At 42.0% G+C, this 22012-nt stretch overlaps 1 protein-coding gene across 4 annotated transcripts in view; it reads right to left on the bottom strand.

The window, feature by feature from the left end:
- LOC141273703 (poly(ADP-ribose) glycohydrolase-like) overlaps positions 1-22012 on the bottom strand; it is a 133438-nt gene that overhangs the window by 96668 nt on the left and 14758 nt on the right. Inside the window, exons 1-5 of one of the 4 annotated variants that reach the window (XM_073685959.1) lie at positions 21191-21322; positions 15218-15808; positions 1728-1833; positions 907-1029; positions 748-828 (exon numbers count right to left, since the gene is read on the bottom strand). In XM_073685959.1, the coding sequence (XP_073542060.1) occupies positions 748-828; positions 907-1029; positions 1728-1833; positions 15218-15768 (861 nt within the window). In that variant the 5' untranslated portion in view covers positions 15769-15808; positions 21191-21322. Of the gene's footprint in view, positions 1-747; positions 829-906; positions 1030-1727; positions 1834-9252; positions 9369-15217; positions 15809-21190; positions 21323-22012 lie in introns of those variants that run through there. The other 3 variants (XM_073685958.1, XM_073685961.1, XM_073685960.1) reach the window with 3 other exon arrangements.

The raw sequence follows: 22012 nt of genomic DNA, 5'->3' as shown, positions 1-22012 counted from the left end.
CTTTGTGTCATCAACAAATTTAATCAGTTTACCCTCAATTCCTTCATCTAAATCATTGATAAAGATGTTGAACAATACAGGTCCCAGGACGGAGTCCTGTGGTACCCCACTTGAGACATTCATCCAGCTGGATGTGAAGCCATTTACAACCACCCTTTGAGTCCGATCACTAAGCCAGTTATGAATCCACCTAACAGTTGCCTGGTCCATTGCATACTTGGTCATTTTTTCAATAAGGATGGTGTGAGATACTTTGTCAAATGCTTTGCTGAAGTCAAGATAAGTCTAAGGCATAAAACTGCGATGGACAGGTTACAACAGCCACACATGAACCCCTAGTGTAGCTGGCTAGATACCTTGCAGTTACATCTGAGATTACAGATACTCCAAGCACCGTCAAATAATTATATGCACGCAACTTGGTCTCAATGGACATTAATGTAAAAGCACGTGACTGTCTCACATACAACTAAAATAGATGCAAGTCACGCAATTGCTTTTTGGATATGTAACTTGTCTGAGACTTGCCATGACATGTTGTCCCAGCCTAAATCTAACCTCAAAGACCTTGTGTAACCAATTTCCCAACATATAGTTATCGACTGCTGGTTCATAACGGAGCAGGTATGTTACACCCCCCCCCCCACCCTTCACCAATAGACCAGAAGAATTATATCAGACTGAAACATTACTGAGAGCAATATGGACGTGGATCCTCTGTACAGGACATTAGTCTGCAGCACATACCGTCAGTTCATGTGGTTTCCTTATCTTGCTCAGAGAGTTCCTTATGAGCGTCCAGCGACTCACATTCGTCCTTCCTCCATTCTGTAAAGAAGTTACATCTCGTGTAAATGTTTGATCTTCAGTCATTACAGATATTGTGTTGTGCTGGTTATTTCTCACCTTGTCATCTACTGGGTAATAATTATACGTGGAGCAGGGCATTTTAACGTGTATGTTGTCCCACGTATCAATGAAATTAGATGGATGGGGTGAGGGCACCACGTTCTCTTGTAATTTGTCATACTGGGAAAAAGAAGAAAATGAGACATTTACAACATACAGAGCGATGCCCATCGGGTTCTGGCTATACTGACATGTTAGTCTATACTCTATAGGTTTTAGTTAAAGGGGTTGTCTGATCATAGACCATCTCTTTCACTTCAGGCTCATAAGATCACCAACAAATAGTTGATTTTTTTCCAGAGGAAAAGGTGGCCAACCATACTTTTGCCGTGCAGGTGACATGTAGAATTAAGTGGCTAAAATTTAGATGAATGGCCTTTAGTGTAAAACATGGAAGGCTGGAGAGAAACACTGCACATCAGCCGTTCTCCACCCTGGATCAGAGAAAAAGGGAATTATCAAATTATCAGGTGACCGCCTCATACTACACTGTCCATATATCCAATAAGGGTATATTTACAGATATGGTCTTGTAGGGACTATTTAATGCTCACATTAATTTCAATATGATTTTTGAGACTTCCTTTAATGGGTTTTCCTGAGTATATTGATCCTGCCCAGCCTCTAATTACTTCCTAGCAGCCGATCACATGCCACATTTTCATGCCAATGACAGAGAGCCAAGAGTAATCTCCACTGGTCCTACAGACATTGAATGAAGTAGTATTGAGCACCTGGAACAAGGAGCGCCAATTCTCAGCAAGCAGACTTTTATGACTTATCAGAACATGTGGAGATTGTATTACCTATAACCTTACCTTCACAGTAACCGTGTGGATCGGAGAATGCCTCAATGGCAGTTGTTGTATATGACACATTGGCATTCGGTTCATGTCATCTATTGGTGTCCCCAGCCATGTTGTGCTGTATATGGAACAGAACACAGATGATGAAATGCTTCACTGTAATAGTAGGCAGAAAAACATAGGAGTCCATACAAAAAAAGACAAGACATTCATACTCCATACACGCCAACTACAGAGTAAGTAAAAGCATAAATTGAGACTCAGAAATTAAGCAAACAATTCTTTAAAGGGTGTGAAGAAGTACAATGGGTTTTTTATGTTTTTTAATCCTGGTAGTGGTACATGACTTCTTCTAGTCTGACAGCTTGTGTGTCCTACTTTTCCTATGAGGCTGGCCACCTAATGCACTTTTCCTTCTCTTTCTGTGTTGCCAACTAGGAACAATGTACCAATAACAAGGAAAGCATACATGTATAAAAATCTGTTTAATTAGTGTTTATATGGAACAAATTCACATACCTGCACTGGTCCAGGGACAGCCAGGTGTGTCTGCTCTGACATTATAGGAGACAGGCCAGGAGCCCTCTGACCTTGTATAATGAATACTGCAAAGGATTGTGGGAGTTTTCAGGTGTATAAAAGGTCACAATTAACAGGAATCAGTGTGGATAGTTGTGAGGTCTTGTGTTATGATCATGGTAAATTAATCTGCAACAGCCTGATGGAAAAGGACTGCTTAAAATAAACTCCTGTTGGAATTTTTGCATCTACCAAAGACTGTCATCTTTGAAAATCCAATGCTTCACAAAGGGAATCTGTCAAAAGGATTTCACCCTCCCCCATACTGTGTGTTCATGTAGCTCTTTCACATAACAGTCCAGAAATAACTTTATATGACCAGTCCATTCCTCTGTTACTGAGAAATCAGTGTTTGAATTAATATGCAAATTGCTATAGTAGATCTAAAGCCTCTGTCACTCCAGCTCTATTCCCCACCCAGTGCAGTCTCCTCCTGCTTCACTGAAAATCTCTATACTGTGTGACTTCAGGCACAGAAGTGGTCAGTCAAGCAAGAGGAGATGGCACTGGGTGAGGAATAGAGCTGGAGTGACAGAGGCTTTAGATCTACTATAGCAATTTGCATATTAATTCAAACGCTGATTTCTCAGTCAGAGGAACGGACTGGTCATATAAAAGGTATTCCTGGACTTGTCTTTGAAAGAGCTACATGAACACAAATAATATGGAGGTGAAATCCTGTGGACGTTCAATTTAATTTCAAAATGAAAGCTAACTTTGATAGATGTACTAAAATATTAAAATATATTTTTTGGATGGTGTTAACTGTCTGCAGCCTCTGGACTTAAAGCAGTATTCCCATCTCCAAGATTCTATCCCAATACGTAGTAGGTGTAATAATAATAATAATATTAGCAAATATCTACAATTAGAAACGTAGCATAGTATTTTTGATTCACTATCTCTTTCCTCACGTGCAGGCATTGCAGGACCCTAGGTATCCATGGTTACGTCCACTGATATAGTGACAGTTAGCTAGCTGCTAGTGGTCGTAACCATGGATACCTAAGGTCCTGTATTGCCTGCACATGAGGTAAGCGGCATAGCGAATCAAAAATACTATACTACTTTTCTAATTGGAGGTATTTGCTATTATTACCACCACCACCCCTACTACACCTACTACTACGACATATTGGGATAGGATCTTGGAGATGGGAATACCCCTTTAAGCCCCATTAAGACAGACATCCAGTTTTTTATTTTGCCTAAGAGAAAACCAGATTGATTTTTTTTTTCATAATTATTTTTGCCAGTGTGTTAGTTTTTACTGACGCTGTAGCATATACAGAAAGTATTCAGCCCCCTTTAAATTTTTCACTCTTGGTTTCATTCAGTATACTCTGCCAATGCCATATGGGCTGTTAAACCTTATCAGTTTACTCTACTCCATGTGCAGCCTCTATTTTTGTGTATATAATATAATATAATATATTAATTATATATATATATATATATATATATATATATATATATATATATATATATATATTTTATTTTTATTTTTTTTTTTTTTTTAAAACTGAACATGCAGAGGACATACAGTTTGTATATAGCAAGTTTGATCAGACTCTGATCAAAAAGAATGGGTTTTTGTTTTTTTTTTTCTTCTTTTATTGACACTTTGTTGTTAAAAAAAAAAAAAAAAATATCACATGGACATACGATCTGCCACAGAATCTAGAATGGGTAGGTGTGCTATCTGAAAAACATGGATGTCTGAATGAGGCCTTACCGACCGAACACATCAGCTGCACAGGAAAAAAGGTTTCCAGTAATCAGGGCTGTGGAGTCTGAGTCGGATTCGTGGAGTTGGTGTCGGTATAAAATGGACCGACTCCAACTCCTAAAATATATAATAAATTGGGTACAGTAGTTCAATGCAGTTTCTGGGGAATATTTTTTCATAAGAATTTGGGAAAGTTATGAAATGTCCTATAAATGTCTGTCCTAGTCCTGATCCAAGGGTCTAGACCAGCGTTTCCCCAAACCCCATCCTCACGGCCCCCCACGGGTCATGTTTTCAGGATCTCCTTAGTATTGCACAGGTGAGAGAATTCCTGATGCCTTGATGATAGTATTACACAGGTAATTGAAGTAAGGAGATCCTGAAAACATGACCTGTGGGGGGCCGTGAGGATGGGGTTTGGGAAACCCTGGTCTAGACTTTTAGCTCAGATGAATCTGTGCTACAGTAAATTTATCATTTCAACATGAGCCATGAATGAGGGAGTCGGAGTTGGAGTCGGTGACAAGGAAATTGAGGAGTCGGAGTTGGAGTCGGAGGTTTGGCTTACTGACTCCACAGCCCTGCCAGTAAGAGCCCTAACTAGGAAACTAAGCTGCAGATCCAGCTCAATAATCGCTCACATACCCAAAAGCACACTCTTCACCTAATATATGCAGAATAAGAAACAAGTACAAGTCGCCCTCTAAACCAGGAGGCCTTTTCTAGTTTGGCCGACAGCTTTATCCCCAAAGTCGTCCCCCGTACACAGGAATGCTGGGCCCAGTGCTCCCGTGTCCTCCATGAGACTCCGATGTCAGACAGTTATCTCTTGGAGAACAAACAGGTTGACAGATGAAAATCCAACATGGCAAAACCTTCTCACCCCTGACATGTGTGGGGTGGGGGAGGGGTGTTCCCCATACTTAGACCCTTAGCCTATCACACCAATATTGACCGGATCGGCTAACTTCAGTCTAATGTGTATGGGGGCTCCACTGCTATCTTTAGTTAGGATACACTGCAGCAAGCAATGAAGGCAAGCAAAAAGGGTCAGTGTGCTTGAGCAACACTCTGCTTGGGTTTCATGTGAATGTTGCTTTGATCCTTAAAGAGTAACCATTGTTTTCATGACTCAATAGTACACATGAAAATAAGCAACTTTGTAATATATCTTATTACAGAAATCAGATTCTTTCTCCTCCTAAACTGATAATTTTAAAAATTCTCAATACAGGGGTAAAATGTGTTCAGTGAAGATAGATTGTTACATTACTGAGATAAGAGATGGCAGATGCTACTGATAAAATTCTATGTAGATAGGAGGGGGGAGGAGATAGAGGCAGAGCGGACATAAAAATGAAAAATGGCCAGGTTCTAAATCGGTTAACAGTAATGGGGTCATGGATCCGGGGGTTACCTACTATGTATAGAGGCGATACCTAAGGCCACGGCCCCACTTTCACTATTTGGTCAGTATTTTTTCTCAGGAGTGGGTGATAAATGCAGAATTGGCGACTTGTTTCTATTATACCTTTTCTCTGATTGTTCCTCATCTCATCCTGAGAAAAAATACTGACCGAATACTGACCAAATACTGACCGAATACTTATAGTGGAGCCGTGGCCTTATACTGCAATGCTGTTGGTGGTACCAAGACTGCTGAGAAGTCTTCTGTGCAGAACAGGAGGTGTGATTTCAGTATGAAGGGAATCTGTCAGCAGGTTCTTGTTATGTAGACTGACGTAATTTACCCTCTCAAGGACTGGGCAATTTTCAATTTTGCTTCTGCTTTCGTTTTTAACCTTCTCTTATTCCAAGAGCCATAACATTTTCTATTTTTCCGTCAATATAGCATTGCAAGGGCTTGCTTTTTTTGTGGGACAAGTTGTACTTTTGAATAACACCATTCATTGTATCATATTGTACTTGAAAGTGGTTAAAAACATTCAATGTGTGCCAAAATAGCAAAAAAAGTGCAATTCTGCAATTGTTTTTTGGGTTTTCTATGTACAGTGTTGATTTGACAGGCTATATGATACTCTGGATCACTATGACTATGCATATGTTTTTATCTATATAATTTTGGAGTATACAAGATGTTTTGATCTAATGTTACTAAATTTTTTTCTGTTGTTGCAGCGACCAAAAATATTGCAATTTTGGAGTTTAGATTTTTGAATTTTTTTTTCCCTCAGATTTTTTTTTAGCAGTTTACTGACTTGATTAATTAATTTTATAGATTTTGATAGATCTGACTTTTTCAATTGTAGTGATACCAAATATGTGTATTTTTTATTTCTTCATTTTTTAATGGGGGGAAAAGGGGGAATTATTCAAAAAACTTTTCACTCCATTTGTTAGTCCCCTTAGGGGATGTGAAAGTGTGATCATCTAAAGCTTGTGCTATATACAGCAATGTCACAGCATTGCTGTATATACAGTGGTGGCCAAAAGTATTGGCACCCCTGCAATTCTGTCAGATAATACTCAGTTTCTTCCTGAAAATGATTGCAATCACAAATTCTTTGGTATTATTATCTTCATTTAATTTGCTTGCAAGGAAAAAACACAAAAGAGAATGAAGCAGAAATCAAATCATTGATCATTTCACACAAAACTCCAAAAATGGGCCAGACAAAAGTATTGGCACCCTCAACCTAATACTTTGTTGCACAACCTTTAGCCAAAATAACTGCGAACCACCGCTTCCGGTAACCATCAATGAGTTTCTTACAATGCTCCGCTGGAATTGTAGACCATTCTTCTTTGGCAAACTGCTCCAGGTCCCTGATATTTGAAGGGTGCCTTCTCCAAACTGCCATTTTGAGATCTCTCCACAGGTGTTCTATGGGATTCAGGTCTGAACTCATTGCTGGCCACCTTAGAAGTCTCCAGTGCTTTCTCTCAAACCATTTTATAGTGCTTTTGGAAGTGTGTTTTGGGTCATTGTCCTGCAGGAAGACCCATGACCTCTGAGGGAGACCCAGCTTTCTCACACTGGGCCCTACATTATGATGCAAAATTTGGTGGTAGTCTTCAGACTTCATAATGCCATGCACACGGTCAAGCAGTCCAGTGCCAGAGGCAGCAAAGCAACCCCAAAACATCAGGGAACCTCCGCCACGTTTGACTGTAGGGACCGTGTTCTTTTCTTTGAATGCCTCTTTTTTTTTCCTGTACACTCTATGTTGATGCTTTTTGCCAAAAAGCTCTACTTTTGTCTCATCTGACCAGAGAACATTCTTCCAAAATGTTTTAGGCTTTCTCAGGTAAGTTTTGGCAAACTCCAGCCTGGCTTTTTTATGTCTCGGGGTAAGAAGTGGGGTCTTCCTGGATATCCTACCATACAGTCCCTTTTCATTCAGACGCCGACGGATAGTACGGGTTGACACTGTTGTACCCTCAGACTGCAGGGCAGCTTGAACTTGTTTGGATGTTAGTCGAGGTTCTTTATCCACCATCAGCACAATCTTGCGTTGAAATCTCTCGTCAATTTTTCTTTTCCGTCCACATCTAGGGAGGTTAGCCACAGTGCCATGGGCTTTAAACTTCTTGATGACACTGCATACGGAAGACACAGGAACATTCAGGTCTTTGGAGATGGACTTGTAGCCTTGAGATTGCTCATGCTTCCTCACAATTTGGTTTCTCAAGTCCTCAGACAGTTCTTTGGTCTTCTTTCTTTTCTCCATGCTCAATGTGGTACACACAAGGACACAGGACAGAGGTTGAGTCAACTTTAATCCATGTTAACTGGCTGCAAGTGTGATTTAGTTATTGCCAACACCTGTTAGGTGCCACAGGTAAGTTACAGGTGCTGTTAATTACACGAATTAGAGAAGCATTACATGATTTTTCAAGAAGCGCCAATACTTTTGTCCACCACCTTTTTTAGGTTTGGTGTGGAATTATATCCAATTTGGCTTTAGGGCAATTATTTTTGTGTTTTTTCATTGAAGACCAATTAAATGAAGAGAATAATACCAAAGAATTTGTGATTGCAATAATTTTCAGGAAGAAACTGAGTATTATCTGACAGAATTGCAGGGGTGCCAATACTTTTGGCCACCACTGTATCAGAGATCAGTCTCCTATAAACGCCATCCACAGGCTGGCTTTCAAACGGAGTACAATGCTGACATAAGCAGGGTTTTTCAGACCCCTAGCTGTCATAACAAATCAGCGCCGCGGGAGAGCCGATGAGGGGATAAAAGAGTACACCCGCTGGCATCGCACATATAATGCCGCTGTCAAAGATTTGAGAGCAGCATTTAAAAGGTTAAAAGTTCAACAGCGACGCTCCATTCACAACAGTCAGAGGCAGGTAATGGCTGAATAACACAGCCATCATCTGCTAGAAAAGAAGTGGGTTCAGTGTGCGAGCCTGTATCAAACGCAAGGAGCCGATTTACAGAGGAGCTAGTCCTCTTGCTCTGTGTAACCCTTCCCCCACCACCTATTGGCTGCTTTCTGTCTATGCACAGTGTACACAGAAAGCTGCCAATCAGTGATGTGGGCGGGGTTATACACAGCTCAGCATTCAGAGAACTGATAGGACTGCAGCAGAGAAAACAGGGATTTTACCAAAACTATAGGAAGCAGCCCAATACGTGATACATCGCTGGATTTAGGGTTCTACCCCTATATCATGCTGCTCTCAGATTACATAACAAAAATCTGGTGATAGATTCCCTATAAGGCCAGTGTGATGCATGCAATTTCAATTTCTATTTATAAAGTGATAAGGAAAAGTGAAAGAAAAAATAATTGAGGAACATGACAAAGATTTGAAGTGGTTGACCTGTCATCCAAATTACCCAGTTCTCAATCTGACCTGATCTCTCTTGCAAAATCACTGCAGATCCTTCCTTCCCTCTGACAAGTACCATCAGGGGAAGCTAACCTCCAACACACAAAAAAATGGCCATTGAAAGGCTACGACAACTTTAAACTAATATATAACTTAAACTTTGGGCTATGTTCCCATAACGTAAATGTCAAGGAAGAGGAAAACCTCGTAGTTTGCTGGAGTTTTTTTAAAAATGTCAGTTTGCTTAGGGCAAAGCTGACATAGGAGGTTGTGATCCCAGTTAGGACAGGAATTATACTTTTCCACAGACGTCCAATAATCCAAAACACAATCTGGCATTCATTCAAGTTAAAAAAAAAAACGAATCCTGAAAAATTCACAGGAGATCAAGGAAAACAAGTTCTCCGGCTGTAACTTACTTGTCCTTGAAGGAACACTCAACTGTATGAAAATCAAAATGTCTCTTCCAAATCTCACGTTTAACTCCAAGGGCGGCAAAGAATGCTATTCCACAGGGGGCAATGTACCTCCTCATCTGGTGAGGACACAATGCATACAAGTCACTGGAGAGAACATGTACAAGGACAAATCTAGCCAAAATGTTAATAAACTCTGTTTTGGCACACCCCCAAGTAATCTATTAGTAATTCATAAAACTGCATCTGACATGTGACTGAAACATGGACCCCTGAAAAATATCCAGAATTGGTAAACTAGAGCATGTAAGGAGGTTTCAGTATCCGGGTAAGTGTGCAAGGCAGCTTTAGTAGGTGGGCAAACCCACAGGAGTTTTCCAAAAGGAAGACACTTCAGGAAGCACCGGCGGTTTTTTTAGTCATTTCCTGAGTGCTTTTTCGATGTTTTTTGACAGACATCAGTTTTTTTCTAAGCATTTTTTTGGGTAACTATCTTTAACAGCGTCTTCTGGACAGGGTTTTTTTTTATGTTAGCATAATTCAACAATGAGGAAACCATGCAAAAAAAAACTAGTAAAATGCTGAAAAAAAAGTGTCTGGGTGCCTTTTGAGCTTTCCCATTGACTTATATTGTAAAGTAAAATCTTTGGAGCAGAGAAAGCCTGAAGAATGGCCAAGTAACGTTTTTAACCGCTTGGCATCTTTGGAAACCTGTAGCAGTTAAAAACCCACTCACAAGCCTGAACAAAAGAATAGCGATTCGTTTCTACACAGCTATACGGATTCTCATTCTTTTTAGCATTATCTGAGCACTTTTAGGAACTCTAAAACTCCATAAAAAGGGACTGGGCAGGAAATAAGAAATCATTTTTAAAAAGGTCCCAGGTGGATATTCCCCCAGGTCCCGTTCCTTCACGTATACCCAAACTGGGTCACAAATGCCCGCTCTGCCAACCGTGAGTGGTAGTGGTAAACCAGCTCATTAGCAGATATTTCCAGCCATATCTGATGTGTTGAGACTGGTAAAGAGGAGAAGCCATTTTAAAATGTATTTTTATTCCCTGGACAAGCCCTTTAACTAATCTGAACACAACTGGCACTTACTGACTATATTATTTGAGAAGCCCAGTGCCAGGTACGATTGTTAAAGGGTTTGTACCAAGTATAAGTGTTCGTCCCATCACTAAGATTGGGGATAACATTTATTTCTGGGGGGGAAGGGGGGGGTGCTTGACCACATCTTGGTGCCTGCCTCAAATACTGTCATTTAGTCACCCTCCCCAGTTCCAGAGCAGCACTGCTTCCACTGTCTGCAGCGCTGACATCACATAACAGAGCAGCAGACAATACAGACACTGGGAGCAGTAGAAGAGACTCGGTGTCAGACCTTGGGACAGTGAGTAAATCAGTGCAACTTGGGGGTAGTGGTTTTCCAAAACCCCTTTAAAGTGCAGCATGCCCAATAATCATCTTAAGGTGCAGATCTGTGACTATCGAGTACTCCATTCACTGGCAGAAAGCGGTAGCTCGCGTTGTGTAGTCACTTTTCTATTTAGAACTTGATGCTATTGATAGAAACCAGAAATGTTGTAGTCAGTGAGACCAGTGTTAGGCCCTTATACTGGGGTCATCTGAAAGTGCTAACAAATTAATAGGAAAAAATACTAAAAGGCCATGTGCAGCGCTCTGTGAACAATTTGTTAAATCAGTTAATGAAGATAAAAGTGCACATAAATCACAACATTTCCCACCAACAGAGCCGTCTACCTTAATTTACTAATAAGTAAAAATCATATTCAGCTCAGTGGAACAGAGGGCTATGGACTGACCTATATCAATGTCCTATTAAAGCACAAGAACGCCATACAGGGGGGTTTCAGGATCTGAATCCCCCTCCATCTACTGGAAACAGAAGCTCCAGCTTTGGAGCACTGGCCATGTATCACATGGCTGTTCATTTATTTGGCAGGACTGCATGTAATACCATATGAACAGTTCCTGAAGCCTTGTCCTGTGACAGGTGATATCCTCAGGGAATTTATTATCTGGACTCACAATGGTGAAATGATGAGCTGTAAGGCCCTGTTTTCATGCTGGGGTTAGTGGTCGCTATACTGCTTGAATCTACAAATGGTAATAATTGTTCTTTGACCATCACAAGTTTTTGTTGTTTCTGGGCCATCATACTTTGCCAACCCCTGCGCTACAGTACTCTGCCCCTACCAACCCCCCAAAATTATTTTTTTCGGGGAGCCACATGAGTAGGGCTGTGGAGTCGGTAAGCCAAACCTCTGACTCCAACTCAGACTTCTCAATTTCCATGTCACCGACTCAGACTCCCTCATACACGGCTCATGTGTAAGTGATAAATTTACTGTAGCACAGATTCATCTCAGCTAAAAGTCTAGACCCTTAGATCAGGACTAGGACAGACATTTATAGGACATTTCATAACTTTCCCAAATTCTTATGAAAAAATATTCCCAACAAACTGCATTGAACTACTGTACCCAATTTATTATATATTTTAGGAGTCGGAGTTGGTCCATTTTATACCGACTCCACCAAAATGGACACAGACTCCACGACTCTGACTCCACAGCCCTGCACATGAGAGACAGTGACTGTTGTGGAGGGTCGAATCAATAGACAGAAATTACTTCTGCTCAATATTAATATCAACATATTAAGGCTGTCTCGGTCCGTGGGTCAGAATGGAACAGCCAGAGGGCCGGATGTGGCCTGCGGGCCGCACTTTACCCAGGTCTGCTGTAGACATATGGGTGCCATGAAAGGGGCATCTAAGTGGGTGGAAACACCAAGGGGAAAAATTACTTTTTAGGGCTGCAAAAGTTATGAGATATGCTCTTCTACCACCCAGTCTTTTTTTTTTTTTTTTTTTTTTTTTTTTTTTATAAAGGAGGGTGGGGGGGAACCAATTAAGAATTTGGCTATGGGGCCCCATGATTTCTGTATATGCCTTTGTTTGTCAGATATAAGTTAGAGTCCATATGCTAGTATGCAACTATGCTATCTATTCAATAAGCAAAGCTGGAATTAAATAGAAATCTCCATACTGCACTGTAGCATGCATCAACGCTATACAAGCAAAGACTATTATATTCACCCAAGCATCTAAAAAGGTAGATTTCCACCACATCGGGTTCAACATATAATTTAGAAAATTGCCCCAATGTGTATGTCTAACGTGTCCACAGAGGGTTATCTTGGCAGAAGTCTGGTTGTTATATCTTTGCATGAACATTTTTAAACCGGCAAAGTGGACTCAATACAATTGTATTCAGAATTCAAAATATTAGACCCACACTTCTGTACAGGTGACTTGAGCAGTCATTATCACTACAAGGACAGGCTCCCTCTGTACACAGGGGAGAACACAGGAGCCACCATTCACAACAGGTGATGTCACAGCTCACCTCCTCCCCCTCCCTTCACAATAATCCCAGCACAGATGACCAAGCATGTGTACTTAACTTTCCTGGAAAAGTCAATGAGTCAGAGCCAGTGTACTGCTGCCTATATCCATGTGGCTGCTGTACATTTCTCTGTACAGAACAGACATGAGTCCAATATTAATTTTAGAAGGCAGTGTAAAAATTGCAAGATTTTTTTATAAAATATTAAAACAATTAAATACATTCTTTTTATTCATTTTAAGTCAAAACCTGATAAAAAAACAATAATTCATTTTCTGTTGACACTTTTATTAACCTCTTCCCGACATATGAAGTACCAGTAAACTTCCTATGTTAAGTCCCCTTGCATACAGCAGACTCAGGAGCTTATACCCCATACACGTTACATAGCCGGCATCTGCAGCAACCAGAGCCCACCCTGACTGCTGCAGTAAAATCATTAAATGCCGCTGTCATAATAAATCAGCACCTGATTAGGTAACTCCTAAGCTAGATACATACATCAAGTCGCTGACAGACTCTTCTGGCAGAGGCTTATCTTCTGAAGGACAATATGATCTGGCATGTTGGATCCTTTAATTACCTATATAAAATATTTGTACACTATGACCCCATATAGAAATGAATAAAGATGACTAATGGTGCTTAAGAAAGTACCCAGCATGGGCATGTATTACACAGTCATTTATGTGAATGACAAGAGGGGGCATGTAACTTCCCCCAGCAGCAGCAATGCATTAGGGTGCTTTGGTGCCAGCAGAGCGAACGTGGCTCTGACGTGTACGTCGAAAAATGATGCATGAAAGAGCGCACGTTCACGCTAACGGCACCATTACAGACTATGGACCTGTTGGAGCACATGTCTGAATTCCTTTTTGCGGGGGGCTCTGAGGCAAGCCCCAACGGGACTAACGAACGGGTGCCAAAAAGCAGTATGAAAGCACCTTTACCAGGGAATAAAGACAACAGACCCGCAATAACCAAATAGGCTATAGCCAGCAACCTAAGAAAGCACAGATCTGGAAAACTGTGAGGAACTGAGATATGAAGTACAAAATAAAACTTGTATTGAAAAAAAAAAAAAAAGTTACCTAAAATATATACGGTAGTTAGTGGAAAGAGTTCAGGGAAGTTGTCTCACTCATGCGGATGATTCATATAGATAAAACAATCAATGCCAAGAAAGCTTCTCCTAAGAGCCCAGGTTCTTAGACTGTGCGGGGGCTGGCGAGTGTATGCAATGTCTCTGGTGGTGGGGATGAGGTTTTTGACACTGCTGTGTTAATAGATTGAAACCTGAAAAGATTGAGTCTCACACACACACACACACACACACACACACACACACACACACACACACACACACACACACACACACACACACACACACACACATATATATTAGTACCCCTCATACAATAGGTCGTGAGGAAAACGAGATTCCACAATTCATAGTTGTAAAAAAAAATAATTAAAAAAAATTATGTAATAACAGTATAATATATATTCTGAGATGTAGCTAATGAAATAAGCATGGCGCGCCCCTGGTGATACTTGTGTAACAGTCTGAGTGTCCACCTAGCACTGCTTTGGCTGGTGGTCACATGGACAGTTTCGGGTCAGCAGTGGCCGGATTACACTTTGTTCCATTTGATCTTTCCATTCAGTGACAAGAGTCTGAGTTAATGTCTGCCCCAGTGCCGAGTCCAGTCCGGCCCGAAGTGTCAGCCAGTCCAGAGCAGTCTTCCCTTCTGTGCCCGTTCTGGGCTCATGACGTAGTATGAGGCTCAGTCATTAGGCAAGAGACACCCTGGATGCCAGGTGGTGTGGCTGACACCTGGGCACTGGACCAGGCAGCACAATTGTGTTTGCTCAACTCTAGTTTGTGCTTTTGATCAGACCTTAGATAGACCTGTTAACCACAGAGCTGCACTAAGGCTTCTATTTGGTGTTGACCTAATATGCCGGCGAACATACTGAGCCGGGCTTTTGTACTCACCTGCTGTGAGTTACTAGGGGAGATCTATTTGGGATGTGTCCTCCTGCCAAGGTACACTATCCTGCTACTGCAAATTACTTATTTTCTTTGCATTGACATTTGTTACCGTTCTGCTGAAATCTAATTTTTTTTTTTTTGGTAAGAGCAACCATGTGCCTCCTGCTCTAATTTTATCTCTGACTGAATTATTATGGTCCCCAATCCTCCCACTCCACCAACTTTTACGGGATGAACATGCTGGTATAGTAAATGACAATTCAGCCGCTGTGCATGTGTCCCCCCAAATAAAGCCTCAATAGGTGGATGTGCTCAGGCCATAACGACACAGGGAAACACCAGGGGACACATCATACGTTGATTATGGCTATATCTCAGCAAACACTTTTTTCCAACATACCAAATGGCCCACTTCTCCATGAACTACTGTTCCAAAGATACTTCTGTTCATAGGTTTGAGTGGAATATAGAATATTAGTGACACTCATACACACATGCAGACAAGTCTATTAGTAGCAAGAACAGGAGGCTTTACCTCATATCTTCAGACTTCTTTCCACCTATATGACCACCCAAGGTCCCAATTCTTTGGGCGGCGCTGTTTTTCAGTTCATCTTTGTGTAACGCTGGTGATTTGTTGTTGGCTGCAGCTACGGGATCATCTTCTTTCTTTTCACCACTCTCCTCCGGTGGTTTCTCTCCTTGCTCATCACTAAGCTCTGACTCCGGGGTAGCCGTCAAGTCAGTTGATTTATCAACGTCGGCCGAGTCAGATTCACTTTCCTGGCCTTCGGTAATTGGGACCCCCTTGGCTGCACATAGTTTATGCTCTTCGGTAGTACTTTCTGGGTTTCCACCTGGACTATCAATGGAAGGCTTGAGGTTATTAGTTATAGGGTCTTTTGAGGATATACTTGCTGTAGGAACATATTGGTCATCAAAATGAAACAAATCATTGTCATTTGATGAAGATCTTGGTTTGCCGTCCTTTGTGGAGTTTAAGTTTTGATCCTTATGTGGCGTTCCTGATTTTCCCTCCAGATTACGGCTTTCTTCAGAAACTTTCTTGCTCCCCTCTGCACTCATCTTTCTGGCTATATGGCTGTGACTGTGTTTATTAGGACACCTGCATAACAATAAAAGTTTCAATAAGCCTATCAAGGCAGCGCACCATATAATTATCAGAGAACCCTCCTATCATACAATGATATAACACAGACAGTCCTCCAACCAATGTCCAACCATTAATGGTCAACTAACATATTATAATGTATGACGTCAAACAGCAGCTTATGGTACTAATGATATGGCCACCAAACAATGATACGGATGATAGGCGGCACAAGAAAGCTGCATTTACACGGAAAGATAATCTACAATGATAGTTCCTAAAAATGCTTGTTTCACGATTATTTTGCATGTAAACAAGATAAAACGATCAAAACCTCATCGTTCTTGGCGATACATCATCCTGTGTAAACACAACTCGTACTGCTGAGAACAAAGCCAACCTGAGCGGTCTATTACATCGTTTACTTTGGTCTGCCTGTGCAAACAGGGATCTAACTGACCGCAGATCAGTAATCCTTTATCAGTCAGCGGTAGTACTGTACTGCTAGTGGGTCAATGTAAACAGACACTAAAAAATGAACAACCCCAAGAGCAAAGGCGAAAGAGAACAGACCAAAGATTCGTAACCATGGATTCTCCAGTAAAACTCACCAGTGATCTGAATTCAGGGCTGTGGAGTCGGAGTCAGTATAAAATGGACCGACTCCAACTCATAAAATATATAATAAATTGGGTACAATAGTTCAATGCAGTTTGTGGGGAATATTTTTTCATAAGAATTTGGGAAAGTTAAGAAATGTCCTATAAATGTCTGTCCTATTCCTGATCTAAGGGTCTAGACTTTTAGCTGAGATGAATCTGTGCTACAGTAAATTTATCACTTACACATGAGCCGTGTATGAGGGAGTCGTGAAGTCAGAGTCATGGAAATTGAGGTTTGGCTTACCATCTCCACAGCCCTGGATCTGATGGGGGGGGGGGGGGGTGTAGTAAAACAGCAGGTTTAGCAGGATTGTTGATCATTCCTATGTAATCTGCACATTAACATCTGAGTGACAGCGTGGCAAATCAGGGATGTTCATTGGCGGAGCCGATTTTTTTGGCACAAACAAGCCGGAACCCTGAACACGAATTTGAAATGCCGAACAAATTCGCTCAACATTAATTAAAATACAAATAATGGTTCCTAAAGTATAAATGGGGGGGGGGGGGGAAGCGTAATAGGTAGTACATTACAGCTACAGGCCCTTGTAGTAAAAACGACATTAAATACATACATCCAATTTAGCTATTAGGAGCGATAAAAGAATTCCCCGGGCAAAGTTTATGAGTCTGCTAATTTCATAAGGAAACAATCCCACAGCCCCTCTCTACAGTGATCGACCAGCTGCTCTGTATATAAGAAAATACAGGAGCCTTTTAATTCCTATTTTAAAGGGATTGTCCGGGCAGGAATTATTGATGACGTATATGCAGGATACATCATCAATATGAGATAAGTGGGTGGCCGACACTCCCTAAGATCTGTAAAACCGCTCTGGCACAAGGAACGTAGCTGCTCAGCACACCTCCATTCATTCAATATGTAGCGACTGGTCCCGGTGTAGAATAGGCTTTGTGTTGTGGCCGTCAGCTACGCATTAAATGACGCTGCACTGAGCAGCTGTTTTCCAAGCTTTCACATATGGCAGCCATCAGAGCTGTTTTCTGATGATTTGTGGGGGGTGCTGGATGCCGGACCCCTACAATCTTATATTGAAGACCTATCTAGTGGATGGGGCATTGATATTTCCTGCCAGGAAAACCCTTTCAGAGGAATGGGATGGTGGTGGGGCAGCTCCTCTAATAAATTTGCCAGACTCAAACTATAGCCCCCATTCATCATTTGCAGTATTCTTTAAAGGGCTTTTCCCAAGAACAAAAGTTCATTTAAATAATTGTCTGAGTCTGACCGTGTACGGAACATACCACATCTCCTGGGCAGGGGGGGGGGGAGCGAAAGTCAATACAGACAGGACAGCAGGGGATCACAGAGGAGTCATTTTGTGAGGTAAAACATTTCCCTGCCTGTTTTTATACAATATTTTACCTCACACAATGACTCCTCTGTGATCCCCTGCAGTAGTGTCTGTAAGCACTTTTGCTTCATCCCCTGCTCAGGAGCCAATTTTTAAAATTAACTTTTTTTTTGGCGGAAAACCCCTTTAAGTCACTTTCCTATTTTGCCTTATGGTATTAAATTGCTATTTTTGGCACCAAATTCTTCAAAATGATTCATGAATTTGGCACAAAGTCAAAATAGTATTTTTTCCAGCCTGTATTTTTTTTGTGTGTGTCACAAGTTGTAAGTTTAGCAAAATAATGCATAAAATGCACCAAAATGGCGCACTCAAAAGATACACTGTGGGGGCACTCGAGTTGTGCCAAATTTTGCAACTTTTTAAAACGTTGTAATTGATGAATCAAGTGAAAATATCTAGAATCGCTAAACTCTGCCCACATAGTGGGAAAAATAGCAGAGCAAACAAAATAATGATTTGGGTACAAAATGATGAATCAGGGCCAAAGTGTCCATTGTCCAGCAATGATTGGAATGCATTAACCGCGATAAATGGAGGCCTTTAATGCCACATGGATGTAGCAAAAGTGCATATTAAAATAACAGAAAAAGACGCAAATGTAGTTTTGCTGCACTAGAGAAAGAAAGAACTAAGCCATGAGGATCTCACAGCTAGTGCCGCTGCACATGCAGGATCAGCCCCAGGCGTCCACTAAGGCCACGTTCACACGTTCAGTATTTAGTCAGTTTTTTACATCAGTATTTATAAGTCAAAACCAGGAGCGGATCAATCACAGGAAAAGTATAATAGAAACACCTCACCACTAGGGCTGTGGAGTCGGTGTCGGTATAAAATGGACCGACTCCAACTCCTAAAATATATAATAAATTGGGTACAGTAGTACAATGCAGTTTGTGGGGAATATTTTTTCATAAGAATTTGGGAAAGTTATGAAATGTCCTATAAATGTCTGTCCTAGTCCTGATCTAAGGGTCTAGACTTTTAGCTGAGATGAATCTGTGCTACAGTAAATTTATCACTTAACATGAGCCGTGTATGAGGGAGTCGGAGTCGTGGAGTCGGAGTCGTGGAAATTGTGGAGTCGGAGTAGGAGGTTTGGCTTACCGACTCGACAGCCCCGGTCACCACTTCTGCATGTTTCACCCAGCAGGCACAACAATGACATCACTATACCGTGCCTGCTGTGAGGCCTCAGTGTGCAGAGCAATGGCCAAATCAGTGCATCAGGGAGAGGTGGGGGGAGGGGAGCAGCGAGTAGTGTTTGTTGTCATATGTGGGGGGGGGGGGATATATGGGTCCATTATTTTGCATTTGGGGGACCGTGGGCATCATAATGTGGATTTCCTCATTCTGTGTTGGGCGGCCGTGGATGGATCATACTCTATGGGGTGGGGCATTCTATGTTGGGTGATGTAAATAGTCATACTGTGGGTGTGGGTGGGGGGGTGGTGTCATCATCATTCTCTGTACAAGATCATTCGTTTGTGGGAACTTTTTGCTTTTTGAGGAGCTGTGGGAGCCATTATGCTGCGCTGGGGAGGGGTCGTCAGGTCATCCTACTGTATGTAGAGCAGTGGGATCCAGTATACTGTGTGGGAAGCTCTGATACCATCATACTATGTGTGGGGGCAGTGGGGACATCATACAGGTTTTGGTAGAGCTATTCATCATAGTACCAGGGCTGAATAGCAGGAGCAGAATGATTTACTGATTTTTATATTAAAAACAAAACAAAAAACAAAATCATATGGCTTTTAACTGCACAATAATAAGCAATAAAATACTAACAGTAATATTAAAAAGAATTAATTTGAGCATATTCGTTTGGCCCTCCACAACAGTCATGGTCTCTCATAGCCCTCGGGAAAATTGGTCACCCACACCTAATATAATGGATACTTGTGTGGCAAAACTAGTAGCACCGCTCACACCAAGGATTAATTTCACTGACACACCATAAAAATATTACTGCTCAACCCCAAAAAAATGCCCAGATGGCAAAGCTGTTCGATGAACATGGGGTCAAAAGAGCCGCCTCCTGTTTTATCTATGCATCTCTCAGTCTAATCTGACGCTCCATGTCCGGTCAAGAGAAGGATAGACTAGGCAGCTGGCCTGTGCCACCCATCGAGGGAAGGCGAGACTAGGCAGCTGGCCTGTGCTAAACGGCCTGTGCCACCCATCGAGGGAAGGCGAGACTAGGCACCTGGCCTGTGCTACTCGGCCTGCGCCACCCGTCGAGGGAAGGCGAGACTAGGCACCTGGCCTGCGCCACCCGTCGAGGGAAGGCGAGACTAGGCACCTGGCCTGCGCCACCCGTCGAGGGAAGGCGAGACTAGGCACCTGGCCTGCGCCACCCGTCGAGGGAAGGCGAGACTAGGCACCTGGCCTGCGCCACCCGTCGAGGGAAGGCGAGACTAGGCACCTGGCCTGCGCCACCCGTCGAGGGAAGGCGAGACTAGGCACCTGGCCTGCGCCACCCGTCGAGGGAAGGCGAGACTAGGCACCTGGCCTGCGCCACCCGTCGAGGGAAGGCGAGACTAGGCACCTGGCCTGCGCCACCCGTCGAGGGAAGGCGAGACTAGGCACCTGGCCTGTGCCACCCGTCGAGGGAAGGCGAGACTAGGCACCTGGCCTGTGCCACCATTCCACCTAGTGAAGTGCAATGGAATATCCAGGCCCCAGAAACTTATTTTTGTGGTATTTTAATCTTTACTTATTTTGACAGCCATTTCTAGTGACTGCAAAAATTATTTCCCTTTGAAGCCAAAGTTTCAGACAACTAGCTGACACAAGCATATTATGCTTCATATTCTATATTTCACAAATGGCATAAGTTCCCAACAGAGTACAAGGGGTTTTCAGGATATGACACTCATGGTCTATCCTGAGGATAGGTCATCAGTGATTAATCCCTAGAGGTCCAACCCCTACTGGACATCAGTAAGCTGTGGAGCCCCTCTCTGGTTTATCTAGGCACAACGGATTGTTTTTTTATGTGCTTTTGTGCCTTATTCACTACAGTGTGGCTGCAGAGCGGTACCTGGTACAGTCACACCGACATACCAGGTCCTGTGCCAGGATAAAGGATCACACATTAGCCATCAGGGGTATAGTCGTGGGAAACCACTTACAGCTGAATTGGGAGTAATGGGTTCTACTTTACTGCCTTGAAGTTACCGCTAGGTCACATATCTGCTCCTATAGTGTCAGTATATGAAGGCAGTATAGCTGTATAATGTGAGATACAGAAAGTATAATCCTGACTATGTCTATAAGTTCTAAGGATAAACTGAACGCTTCAATTATATACTAAATCACAGCCAAAATACAACAGAAAATAGATATTCACCCACCTAGTGTCTCCTACAATCTGCTGTATGACAAATCTTTCAGTTTTACTTTAAATATTGAACTTCCCATAAATGATAAGAAAGTTTCACAATCATAGACTGAGCAATGAGTAACTACCTCCCCTCCCTACCCAGGAAAAAGGTCAAGATCTACAAGCAAAAGAGAACATTTTACTGCACGTCTGCATGAATTATTGCCTGTGGGTGTGATGGCATATACTGTGTTAGGAAAAAAGGATTCTAGTAGTAATTCTATTGGCTAACCAGAAAACTTATACAAGCCCATCTATCAGACAAGTTTACGAAACTATAGATTTCATCATGTCTGGCCTTTCATATAATGTGTATGGCAGTGCACAAGTATCACCACTGCACAAAAGGGTCAGGCATCCTGACTTTATTATGTCCGTTCCTATTGTTTCTACCAGAGACAGGTCACCTTCAGGCTTCTGCTAAAACAGTGATGTCAAACTCAAAACAAACAGAGGGCCAAAATGAAAAACTTAAAGTCGTGGGCCCCCCCATAGTCCTCCACACAGTATAATGCCCCCCCCCCCCATACTCCTCCACACAGTATAATGGGCCCTGTAAAAATTAACCTTCGGATTGTCTATCTCACATGACACACATTCACGGTCCGAGGAAGGACTGCACTGTCTGGACGGGTTGTGGGTCTCCTAACCTGAACTCAAAAGCCTCATACATGTGACCTCAATTATTCTTCCTACAGACACTAAGAAAATAACTTTTAGAAATTATACTAACCTTGATCTATTCATTCCCGAATCTGTTTACAACCATGTTTTGTTTTTTTTTTTGTTTTTT

Source organism: Phyllobates terribilis, unplaced genomic scaffold, assembly GCF_046119375.1.
Source record: "Phyllobates terribilis strain yellow unplaced genomic scaffold, ASM4611937v1 Scaffold_5__5_contigs__length_657084704, whole genome shotgun sequence".
Taxonomy (NCBI): Eukaryota; Metazoa; Chordata; class Amphibia; order Anura; family Dendrobatidae; genus Phyllobates; species Phyllobates terribilis.
The sequence above is the reverse complement of the archived record's forward strand: the minus strand, read 5'-3'. Positions and strand labels throughout refer to the sequence as shown.